Raw genomic sequence first — 13228 nt, forward strand, 5'->3', positions numbered from 1 at the left:
AAAGTTGTGGTAGTAAGTGTTTTATGGTTGGACAGTGATGACCACATTTATTGTATGTTACATGTTGATATTTCATCTACCAAGTCTACCAATGCTGTCTTTCAATTGCCAATAGTGATCACGTTAAACATTCATTAGGTTACATAAGATAGCTGTGATCTATGCACATCATTTGTAGACTTGTTAAATATATGACCATCCACTTGTGATTTAGCCTGGACATGAGTGTCTTCCCGTCTCTTCATTTCAGCAGATCTGTATTCTGCTTGCTATTGTCTCCTTTCCACCAATCATCAGCTCCACCAAATTAGTTTAATATTTGTGAAGAATCAGGTTTTTTTGTTTCAGTAAATCCATGCCCCATTCAGGTACAGTGATTGTACATTCAAGTCACACATGTTATGAACATCATGATACATTGTTTCCATGAATGACTCTCATTGTTGTTTCCAGACAAAGAAGCCAATGGATTGTGTAGAATTTACACAAATATTGCTTTGTAAAACCATAGACAGAAGAGTAACTCTTATTGTCTATGGGAAACTAAAAGCATAGCCTTTGAGTACTGGTATGCAATTTAAATATTATGAATTATAATCTACCCATGTTTGTGAGATTCCTTTAAATCGTTGGTTTAATTTTGGGGTCTCAGCTGAGCACTGAAACACAATGGAATACTAGGTTTTCTGTCCACTGGAATTTGTCCAAATACTGCCCTCTATGGTCCATTCTGAACTGAGGAATTTGGTGTTGTTACGGTTGCAGTTGCTGGCACTATAACTCTGCAACCACAATGAATTCGGGCAATACATTATTTAAAAATCAACTTTTCTGGAAGGTTTATGGTCGTCCACCAGAACTTTATGGCTGCACAAACACTTTACAATGGTTCTACTCCGTGATGAAAAGGATGCATTCTGTAGACTCAATATGCCCCGAGAGATCACGTTATGTTGGTACAAACAATCCATATTGTACAAATGCATATGGAAATACACATACTGCTATGTGTGCTTGTGCACATGGTTTTGATTGTACCATGGTCTATTCATAATCTGGGTTTTAACTACTGGCAAACTGAAAATGTGATGTCCTGACACAGTTACTTTACGCTGAGCTACAAAGAAATGGCACTTGTCAGACTGATTAAAATACACTGTCCATGCATTTTATTGTATTGAGACATGGCATCCATTTAAATACAGATATAACGCACACTAGCCAAGCTGTACAAATGATGCAGAATATGTTCAAATTAGCATCTTGGCAACTGAACAATAAGGATAGATCAAACATAGATGATGTCATTTTGGGGCAAAAAAGGACAAACTTGCAAGCGCTACACAATGGCGAAATGTTGGTGACAATTTGAAATAGTCTGGTAAATAAATAAGTGTCTTGAAATCCTTGAAGCTTTTTGTTTTGTTTTGCTATATGAAATAAGTACATCCCTACTGCACTGAAAACAAAGGAGGTGCCATACCACTACATTGATGGGGATCACTGATAACAATTCAACAAAGTCGAGATCTCTCTGGAGTCATTTTTTGATAATTTTCAATATGAAAAAAAATCATGATCATGTCACTTTGCGCATCACAGAATATTATGACATTCATTTTGTCTTCTGTTCTACATGGAGACATTATATGTCATGCACTTTCCCAGTAAACACTGTCATTACATTTTTTTAAAAAAATTTTCTCTGAATGCTCTGTACTAGATACCAACTTTGAAAAGTCAAAAAGCAGAACCTTATTTTACATTGAAATAAAAAAACAACTGCTAAGTTAATCAAACCCACCAAGCCATAATGTTACACCTTTAAAAACATCCAGCAGTTGGATATTTGGCACAGTTTCATCGTTCATATTCAAATGCAAAGAAGTTTTCTTTTTGTGAAATGAAGTAGATGGAATCCCTCAGAATCTTTTTTTCTGCATGATTGTACAACTGTTGGCAAGAAATATCTTCTTTTCCTAAACACCACATTTGGGATCAGTACAACTTAAAGGCTGAAACGTAATGAAAACCAGAACAAAAAAGTAACACTGTTGATGTTTTGGTCTTGTATGATACATGTAACAATGACAGAGAAGCCGCCATTAGACTGAGAGGGACATCGGAAATGCTTTTCAGCTGCACATTCAAAAACAAGTTCAATGTAAGAGTTTTTGAGTAACTGTACAGGTCAGCTATGAAATGTGAGAGAACTTTGAGTGACTGATTGCTGACATTCGTTGAGCTTGATACGCATTCCTGTACTAACAAACAAGAGTGGTCCATATTGTTTTTGCAATCCTTCATAGTGTCTGGTCAGCTAGTTTACTAATATCTTCATATTGTACACCATCCACAAGCCTTCCTTTCTGTGGTCCCTGTGTTAGAGAGAGAGAGAGAGAGAGAGAGAGAGAGAGAGAGCATTGATCATTACATGTAAAAATGACAATACATAGCATTTAGAATGCACGAGTCTAGATTTTTAACATCATAACACGATGCAACTTATAAGCATTTAAACTGTGATCCTCCATGATTCAAAATATCATTGACTTGATTTTTTTCTCATTCAAGTCTCTCACTTACTGATAAGTCTATTCTTATCCTCATTGCTGGCATTAAAGCACGAAACTGTTATGTACCAAACACAGCCGATATACATTTTCTCTTTCATACCCTTCGATATAATTAACATGTTGACCTCAGTGCCTGTTTAACCATTAAATGATACACACAAGATGCTGTGTTAGTGCTCTTGTTACGAATGATCTACTTACTGTTTCTAGTTTAATTGACACACAAAATCTCTTCTCGTCCAGAGACAGTAGCCTTGCTTTGCTGTTCCTGTAAGCACCATTCAACACTAGGACAAGCTTGCCTGAAAGACAGAGGTTATGCCATATTGTACAAACAGCAAAGTGTAGTTCCGCGATTGACAGCAAAGATTGAATATGATGCAGTTTTCTGAAATTGTGTAGGGAAGAACTCAAAGGTAGCCCTTCAGAAGTTGTAGAATTGCTCCATTTGCTACTAACCAACTATTTATAAGGTTTATTACATGCCTCGATGTGAGTGCAAATCAGTGCATTGATTTGAATAGGAACATCCGGGAAGTTAGCGGGCCAGTGAACGATGTACTGACCGGTTTCCATGGTTACCCGGTCCAGTGAAGCCCTTCGACGTTTTCGACGTCAAAATAGACGCTTAACGCTAGATGTAAAATATCCATGCGCGCACTGCTATTTTGACTTTCGTTAAAATCTGTTTGATGCTGGTCGATAATGGTAAAATTGTTTGAAAATGCCCTGCATGTAACTAAATGTCATATAGCATTAACTGTGAAGAGGCATGTAATAAAAATATTATTGCCTGAATACATGGGTTTATGTGCCCTCACAGCAGGAGACAATTTGCCCTCCTGGTGTCAGGCAAATTGTCACCTGCTCTCGGGCACATAAACCCATGTATTCAGGCAACTATTTATAATGTTGGACACATTGTATCAAATGTAACAAACACGGAATGCAAAACAGGAACAGATATTTGAATTCTCAATTTTTACAATTCTTTTCTGGTCTACTGCTTGTGGGGGCTCAATTTGAAGCTCTTGAAGTATGTTAAGTTTTCAACAGCTTAGCTTTGTGGAAATGAAAATTTAATATACCCCATATAGTTAATAAGGGTATGGCAGCCATTTTGGATTTGAAATAATGGTGAATGTTAGAGAATCTGTGTCTGTAGTACCAAAATTTGCAAGGTGACCCTGATTTTATTTCTGATTTGTTAAAGGACAGTTGCAAGTTTCGTCACGGAAAGTTTGAGCAAAAGTTTATGCCTTTTAATTTTGAGGCACGTACTTCCTAATCGGCACATCAATTTGATTTACAATAACTGAACTGCCATCCATCACATGCCAGTGGACGCAAAATTGGAAATCAGTCTATAGAAATAAGAGTCAAACACGGCAAATCGGTAGGTAGTCAGGGTACATGGACTTGAAGTGAAACTCACCTTGGGCGGGTATTACTGTTTCTACATGTGCTTGGTCCAGTTTCAACTTGTCACCGGAGTCTAACATTTTAACAATGGCAGTGTACTTGTCATGCACCTCCTGTTTAATAAGATACGACAGTCAGTTCCTGATGTGTTCAGCAGTAGGTGAGTTGACACTCTGGCATGACATACTACCGGTACAGCATATACAAACTGAATAGTGTTGGTAGTAAAGACTACACCAGTTTCCCTTTACAAATGGTGTCTATTTAGCAGGGTTGATATGGCAAAACACCTGTTAATTCACTATTTTACAGTTCAAAAATTCCATTTCTTTTGTAAGATCTCCTCAGTACTACTGCAAAGACAGATATTACATTGCACTGTTGATGAAACTTCAGCAAGCACAACCAGCAGTCCACTGTGTGACTTTCACTAAGTTCTAAGTTTGACTTTGTGAGAATGCACTGCACTTTGCCAATGGTCATAACATCAAGCGCTGACTAATTCACCCACGGGATATTGGTCAAATTCAGTTCATTTTAATAATACGTAGGGTTCCCCATTGGAGGATTTCAATGAATATGTCATCCTAGTGTTATGTTATTCACATCAATATCCCAACAAACTTATTTGTAAGACAACTGAATATGGAAATGACATAATTTAATTCTAGTAGACTTATTGTCTCTGAAATTTGACACGAAGGCTGGGCAATACTTGGAAAAAAATGGATGGAAAAACCCCAGAAGACATTACCAGAGATTTAAAAAGTAGTCACTTACCTTGATGACAGCCTTTTTCTTGTGGTATCTGTCACCCAGCCTTGCAGTGGTCACCTTGACCACGATGCCTTCAGCCAGCCAGTAATCAGTTCTTTGGAATTTTGCTTTCTTGCTCTCTTCCTCCTGTAACAGAGTCGTACATCATGGAGTATAGAAATAGCATCCATGCCAGTATCAGAAGCATGAACCTCACAATGTGGGTAAGGCATGGAAATGTAGATAGAAAAGATGAGCTTGTTATACATGTGTACAGCAATTATTTGAAGGAAACAGATATTTGAACTCCACAGCCAGTAATCAGTTCTTTGAAATTTTGTTCTTTGAAATTTTGCTTTCTTGCTCTCTTTTTTGAAGATACACTAAACCAATAAGTGATGGCCATTTTGAATTTCAAAAATCTGTAAACGTTGGGTAATCTGTCTCTCTAGTACTACTAGTAGCAAACTTTGCACAATGACCCCTGATTTTTATTGTGATTTGGTAAGAGAATGGTTGAGGAAGCTTGAGCAAAAGTTTAGGTATTTCACTTTCGAGGCACATACTACCTTAAGATCAACTGTTACACGATACGGTAACTCAGGTGTTTCAGTTAGAGGAGCAATGTAACGCACTCCCCTCCTCCTCCAACTCTGAGAGTTAATTACAAACAGAACCTTATTAAATCATCATAAATTTACTTGCATTTTGAATGGGTGTACTGAGGAGTGTGAGAATAAAACGTTTGATGAAGAGATCACAAGGTTCACTTTTGATAGCTTTGAGTCAGCAGCACTCATTCATGTCTGCATTCTATGCTGTTATTTTTGTAGCAATCTTAGTACACTGTATTTGCAATGCAAAGGTCGGGGGAGGGGGAGGGAGATATGCTAAAACCTATACCTCCATGATTTCATCTAGTGCTGATTTCCTCTTCCTGTCTTTTGATGAGGATGTGCCTTCCTTCTTCTTGGTGACGGTTGGTTTCAAGGGATTGACTGTCGGTAAAATCCTGTCAAAAACATTAAACACAAAAACAATCAGACAGGAATGTGACTGTACAAGTTTACCCATTGAATGTGAATTATTTAATGTATACAATGTATATTGTATGTACAAACAAATACACAGGCAGCAACTCCACACACACACACATCTGTTCACCTTGGAAACTGTTCAGTAACACCATATATTATCTTTGAGAAAGGAACACCCGTGCATAAAATTGATCATAGTATGGTACACAGAGTACACACTTATTGAAAGAAAAGTGAATTATACTTAATTCACCCCAAGAAAGATCAGATTTGATCCACTTGTCACATTACATGTGTGGGTAGTTTACAATGGACTTCAGTTCTTGGATTGCCGTGAGTGATATCTTTCAGTTTTATTGGTCCTTCATCTGGAGGTTCCTCTGTGAATTGTTTTCATGAATGGAAGGGCGCCAGATATCAGCCTGTGGACGGACTGTACTCACTTTGGTTTGGATGCCTTTGAAGTACTGCTCGTTGATGGTCGCGAACTGCTGTCCCCTTCTCTGGACGATTTGGATGCCTCTCCTTTGCTGCCAATACTCAGTGAAAAAGACACTTTGTCTTCATCATTGTCTCGCTGAAGTTCCGTGTAGACGGCTTCTTCCTAAAAAACAGAGGCAGGGTTGAGGGATGGGCAGAAAACATCAAATTACAAAAAGTGTTAACTACATCAAATGTACATTCATTCCTTCAGGAGGAACACAATTTTGTCAGCGAATCTTACTCCTGAAAGAAAGAAATGTGCATGTACATATTATGTATATCCAATTTATCCATAGTCTCCACAGGTCTCAGCAGAGATTCTTGACACAATGTATCAATGTACATACAGTACTTTCTGCTCTTGTTCTGTGCTCCATAAATAGTTATTTGTGTGAATAGTACATGCTGTTCATTGAAGGTTATACATTGGTTTCCTGTGCATGCATTCCTTTTACAGTATGATTTAAAACATATTTTTGCATGTTGACAGGGTAGAACACACTCAAGATTCTGTGTTCAAAGTCATGGTCATACCATTATGTTTTTCACTTTGGCACAGAACTATTTTGATAAACTAGTACCGGTATTTTTATAATGATGCAATGTTCTGAATATGAAGTCAGAAAAGCAAATAACACGATGAATGACATTTCTCTTACTTTTTCTCCCTCTGCCTCTTTCACTTTGTCAATTTGTTTTTCAATAAATTTCATGATTCTCTCTTCATCGTCCATTTCCATCTTCTCTTTCTTTGCCAAGGCCTCCTGTTTCCTTATTGTTTCCGGATCTTTGTCGATGTACGTTATGAACCATCCCTTCTCCGTGTGATCAACTTTGACTTTTCCTGGAGAAAGTCGATTGGTAAGGAAAATGTTTAATAATCTCCACCCCTTTCACCTTCATTGTTTGGTCCAATACCATTGGTATAAAAGGTGATCGTGGTCATGTTTGCAGGAAACTGGGGTGAATAGGGTTAAAGCTACGAGAGAGAGACTTCAGCATCATCAGAACAACTTGCCTCTTTACATTACCAGCTGCAGGAATAGATTTTTATATGGTATCATGCAGCATAAAGAAAGTTACAGCTCATGAAATGGACTTCAGACCAACACCTCTCAACTTGTGAGCCTGTGAGTAAATTGTAGTTTCAGCAAAATAACCCCATATGTCTATAAGCTTGTTTTTGATGGATTCAAATTGAAAGATAGCCTGTGAGCCTGCCTAGACTGAAAATTTGCAAAGGCAAGTGAAATTAATTATATTTCATTAACTTTCAAACCATGGCAGTAACAACGTTTTACAGGGTTCTGCTGATGGCTTGAAGGGATATCAAAGTATAGACAGCAGAGGGGGAAGATGTCTATGGCCAAAGCCTGCACAGAGCCAACTCAACACATCAGGACTTCTCGGTGAAGAATCCTATAAATGGCAAAGTACTTTTTTATAAGATTCAACATCACTGTTATCCATCATCCAGCACTGCCAAAGTACTCAAAAATACTATTAATTTGTGAAGGTGAATAATTCCTACGGGTTGTATCAGTTTGTTCAATTTTGCTGGTCAACGGAAGTTCATGGATAACTTCGTCAGCCAGCAGAAGATGACTGATCAATTCTGTTGGTCAACTGAAGTTCACTAGGCATTTTTACTTTACACAAAAGAGGAAGAATCCATGGTGTACCTTCCCTTCCAAGCCACTTCACAAAGTCTGTCAGTGTTTCCCATTGCGTTGAGTTCATGTGAATGTGTTCTTTGTGTTGAATGTACTCATTGTAAACAACATTACAGTGGACTCTCCTGGTTCCGAACCTTCTCCTCAGTAACTCCATGAAATCATCCAGGAATTCTCTGATAAAAAAAAAAGAGAAAAAAACGTTGACATTTTCAGTATGCACGCTTTTTGTTTATGGTGGCACGAATGTACAAACAAAGTAAACACTGCTACAGATCACCTAATTCCTGGCAACTTTAAAGCTGATGCAAAATCACTTTGACACAAAAAATTAGCAATGGCATATGAAAGGAAATGAGCCTGGTTACGGGGTATGTGACTTTTTCTCTTAATTATCGCTACTCCACCTTTCTGATACATGTACAAAATGAAACCATTGTGAACTGTGAGTCTATCGTTTCAAACACTCTGTGTTTTGTCTTCATCTGAAAAGTGCCAATGCCGAATCAAACTATCACTGGATGAGGTGATCTCAGGATAATATATGTACATGTATACTTACTCTGAATACGCATCTAAATATTTGTCAGGATTTTCAGCGAACAGCAACAACTGTCTCTGATGAGACTCTGACATAGTATGGCATTTGAATCCATTCTGAGGAAGGAAAAGAGAAAATTTTTATTATATAATTTCTCATAATCATTTGTTAGCTTACACCTTTTTGAAGAGGACTTTCTAAGTCCAAAATGAACTGAAGACCTCACCACAGATCACCATTTGGATTTTTGTAAATTTCTTTATTATCACAAAGCAAATTCTTATAGAACTTTCCATAATTAAGCAGTATGTATTCATAATAAATTTACAACAGCTGATGACGGGAACAACAGAAAGCAATGTGCTGTTGTGTTTGATGAATGTGACACTCTGATTATGATGTTTTAGTACAAAAATATGAACTAGGGAGTACTTATAAAAATATGTCATAAGAATGTTGGTATCATTGATGATTTTTCAAATGTGCAATTTTTAGAGCAGTTGAGAAAAAAACATGTATGAAGGCACTTTCTTGAGCAACCGACCACATCTTACAATCTTATTGAAAATCGAGCAGTAGCTAATGAAATTACACTGTAGACAAAATTCAGTTTGAAAATGAAAGAACAATTGTACATATCCAGTGATACCTAAAAATAAAGACCACTGTGTATTTTAAGAAAATACAGGAGTTCAGAAAAAATAAATGGGTGCAGACAGCAGTAAATAGGTAAAGATGCGATGTTAGATCTCCTTCGGTTACAAATTTATTTTTGTATACACATACAATATTGTTACAATAGACATTCAATGAGATATGAATCCTTGAATGATCAAAATATTTGAACATTTGTTGTTGTACCAGTATTAGCTACGTTCATGATTAAATTTGTTGTGAAAATAGGAGTGCCGAAGTCTGCTGGAGTGCTAGAGCTGAATGAAACCAGACCTCGCACCTGGACTGGACGTTAATCATGGAGGTAGCTGCTACCTCCTCGGGAAATTAGGCAAACAGGAAGTAGAAGACGGTGAAATCTCTACGTTCTTAAACCGTTCACCACGGTCCCTCCACAAAACAAGGAACTTACTCACCTCATCTCGACACTGTTTTTGGCACATCTGGCAATACCATCGTAGTTTTTGAAGTCCCTTCGCTTTTATTCTGTTTGCGATTGCCTTCGGGGTGAGAAAGTCGTGTTTCCCCATGGTGTGCTGTTCACGTTATGTCACCGAAGACGATTTCTGTGCACAGTGCTGTGAGTGAGACACTGACAGCGGCTGCAGCTGCCCACGAATTTTTTGTGCACGAATGACTTTCACTGGTTTCTGCGACAGAAAATCAGTCTAAACGTGATGGCAAAAAATCTTTAAAAAATGTGGCTGCGCAGTTCCGCCTGAAGTGTAGTCAAACCGGTCGAAATAGGCTAATATAATTTGGATCTGCCACAACGAATGTTCATAATGCCACCAGCTCTCGGCCTGCTGAATGACGTCAGAGGGACATCCCAGTTACCCACAATTCCAAGTATGTAAAATGACCCTTTAACTCAGTGAGTGTGCGAAAGGGTCAAAAATTAAAACCCATATTATACGCGTATCTTACGTCACCTTATTTTACCCTGGTGTTTAAATTCAAAATAAAATCATATAATTGTTCTTTGTTAGATTGGGGAAAAATAGTAGGAAATGTCTTTTCAAACACTAAGCCTTTATTGTAAGCTAGGGGGTCTGAAGGAAACGGAAGTACAGTACTTGGTTGACTCGTTTGGTTGCTTGACGTTGTGTTGGAAAGAGGGGTACATAATTGATATCATTTGGTTGCATTACTGCCCGGAGCTGAATATGGAAAGTTCTTTAGAAAAACACTTAGATGACACGTAAGTATCAGTCAGATAACACTGGTTTTTTGTCGTCCAGAAAACATCCGAAAGCATTTTTCTTTTGACTGGCTGTTTGACCATGACCATTGATCGTCACGTGAAAGTGACTAGACATTATTGATAAATCACATGAATGGTAAAAGTCGAAAGCAAAAGCTTCCATTTAAACACTACATTTTACTAGCATTCACGAAGAGCATTAGTGTCAGGCACTGGAGCAGAGATGGCAGGGTCTTACGTTGGGGAACACTCCATCGCACTCTATTTTTACATCCATGTATGTACTGACCACAGTTTTGTGGAGGGACCGTGTACTGACATAGCAAACTTATATCTGGACAACTGTTACAACTTGCCTTTCACCTCGACAAAATGAAGTAAGGGAGCTAGATTAATATTTCATAGAATTAGAGTAGTTCCAGAAAACGAAACAGTACGTGGTCAGAGGAGAGGGACTGTAGATCTGTGTTTCCTTGGATGAAATATCCTCATATGATATAACCATGGAGCTAAAAACAAGGAGCTCCATGATATAACGTACGTAAAATTTTGCCTCGGAAAGCAAAGTATTACTACTACCTTAAAATCCTTTAATTTAGCCTCAGGCCCTCCACACAGTGTGCTTTAGCCAGGTCCCTCCACAGAGTTTACAGGGGACTATATAGGGTCTGAATGTAGGAACCGTAAAGATAAGCAGTATATAAAACATAAGTATAATAATTTATAATCAACAGTGCACAAATATTAATACTCTATGGTGGTTTTGTACAGAGGCCTGCAAAGGGGCGCTGATGCGTTTTATGATATCAGACGAAGTTGAATTAATTATTCCCATTTCATACTTTGCTGTTACTCTACAGGATGAATGTACATGGTGTAGTTGGTGTGCTAGCTGCTGACCAACAAGGGCTATGTCTAGGAGGTAAGATAACTTTCAATAGGTAAATAAAACTAGACCTGGACAATACGTCTAGGGCATGAAATTAAAGCTCCATAAGCTGTATCTTTTGGCTATTTTTTCAGAACTTTTGTTTTGTGGTTTCCCTACACTTTCTGCATTGAATCCCTAAACTGTAATTTAATGCCAAGTATTTAGCATATCAACACCAGCTATATGAGTATAATCTCCATTGTTATTGTTGAAAATTGTATTTAAGTCCAGACTAGAATTCATTTGTAAACAATAAACAATGATCACTACACACATATAAGCTGTGTTGACAAAAAGAATACTTGAAATTTCAGCATGACAAACGGATTAGGGTCAGACACAGTAGTTGATATACAGAAGCAGAATACTGAAAAACTTGCCGCAAGTTACAACTTATGTCCCTTTAAGGAAAGTGAGGCTATTTGAGCCTATTAATATTCTGCTTCTGTACAGTGATTCAAGCAAAATGTTATCTAAATATATGCATATCAAGACACCGCATAGAGTGAGTGATAGGAGACTTTGTTCAGAGTGGATTGGCTGTTTGAATATTTCAGTGACTAGTCAAGACTAGTCAGGTTTCATGAACTCCTAGAACAGGGCATAGAGAAATAAAAGATTTCTTCATCTCAGGAAATAATACCTGTAGATATTGTATTTTTATTTTTCAGCAAAAGGCAATGCACAAGTGAAATCAGCAGGGGCAATATCAGGATTATCAGAGGCTGCAAAACAAATATCAACTGATGGACAAACATCACCGGTAGTCTGTATTGAATCAGATACGTGGTAAGTACTGACTATGGCATAACTGACACCATGCAGACATTGTTATGACTTTTGAGTTATCATTTCAACGTAGTTGCAGTTTTCTCAACACTGTATCCAGAAACTGTGTACCGGTAGTCAACAAATATCTTACACATTTGACTAACAATTTGAAAATTTCATACTCTTTAAAAACAGTACTTTTCAGAAACTTGTGTCTCTGTTCATGTTATTTTGTTTGTTTTTTCTCCACAGCAATGTTCTTATCAAGTCACATGACACAGTTACCATGGCAATATACAAAGTGGCATCATATTGAAAAAGTGGCAGCTTGCTCTTCACATTATCAGATTTTTCTATTGAATAAAATTCCTGGACTTCTTAGTTTCTTATTACTTATACATGCAAAATTTGTAAGAACTGTATGTTAAAGGTGGTAGATTTGGACATATTTATAAGCTGAAACTTCTGTATGTCCACTGTCAGTACAGAAAAATACTGGAAAAATTATGTAAAGTGTATTTACTTTATTGTGAGGACTATTGGCTTGTGGCAAGAATGCAGTTATCAGTTATGGCCATGGATGAGAAAAATTTTACAAAAGATTCCCCCTATCATATGTCAGGGGAGAAAACGGTTGATTTGAAAGGGACAGTTTTAGCAACAAATTTAAAGTCTGTCTGCTGTTCATAAACATTGCTCTGAAGTTACAATGAGGGATTTTTTTGCTCTATCATTTTCACTGAAGAGCCTGGAATGCTATTTTTTTTTAAGTTTCCCGTTGATTTGAAAATTGTTACAAAAAAACAGTGATTAAATGTTGAACTCTTGGTTGTACATGGTGCAGTATGAGTGACAATGTTTGTAATGCCTCTCAACTATAATTGTAACTTGAATAAGTAATGTGAATAAATAAGGCTTCAGGCCGGTCACATTCAATGCACATCAATCTATGCTCATCAAATCACCGTGATTGTACTGCTCATTGCTCTCAACATGGACCAGTTACAGTTAAGCTACTCTTGAGTTGTAGAACAGATCAAGGTGACCCGTACAGAATGACATTTAGTCTTGTAGCATGTTGACAAGTGGCCATCCCTTTTGCGGCAGACTGTCAGTGTGGTGAGTGAAAGAAATAAAAAGCTTCATGATGAAGGAGTGT

The 13228-nt window shown here is 37.5% G+C and overlaps 2 protein-coding genes across 2 annotated transcripts; one reads left to right on the plus strand and one right to left on the minus strand.

Annotated features, from left to right (window-relative positions):
* Positions 1 to 1146: 1146 nt before the first annotated feature.
* LOC139135167 (DNA/RNA-binding protein KIN17-like) lies at positions 1147 to 9989 on the minus strand. The gene is made up of 10 exons (XM_070702427.1): positions 9580 to 9989; positions 8510 to 8604; positions 7957 to 8123; positions 6934 to 7118; positions 6235 to 6395; positions 5658 to 5766; positions 4779 to 4901; positions 4012 to 4111; positions 2778 to 2878; positions 1147 to 2378 (listed from the first exon to the last, which is right to left on the minus strand). The coding sequence occupies exons 1-10, from the start codon at positions 9691 to 9693 to the stop codon at positions 2304 to 2306; spliced, it is 1230 nt and encodes a 409-aa protein (XP_070558528.1). The 5' UTR covers positions 9694 to 9989; the 3' UTR covers positions 1147 to 2303.
* A 246-nt stretch (positions 9990 to 10235) lies between these two features.
* LOC139135168 (ragulator complex protein LAMTOR5 homolog) lies at positions 10236 to 13009 on the plus strand. The gene is made up of 4 exons (XM_070702428.1): positions 10236 to 10364; positions 11228 to 11289; positions 11970 to 12087; positions 12322 to 13009. The coding sequence occupies exons 1-4, from the start codon at positions 10330 to 10332 to the stop codon at positions 12383 to 12385; spliced, it is 279 nt and encodes a 92-aa protein (XP_070558529.1). The 5' UTR covers positions 10236 to 10329; the 3' UTR covers positions 12386 to 13009.
* Positions 13010 to 13228: the final 219 nt, after the last annotated feature.

Source organism: Ptychodera flava, chromosome 6, assembly GCF_041260155.1.
Source record: "Ptychodera flava strain L36383 chromosome 6, AS_Pfla_20210202, whole genome shotgun sequence".
Classification (NCBI taxonomy): Eukaryota; Metazoa; Hemichordata; class Enteropneusta; family Ptychoderidae; genus Ptychodera; species Ptychodera flava.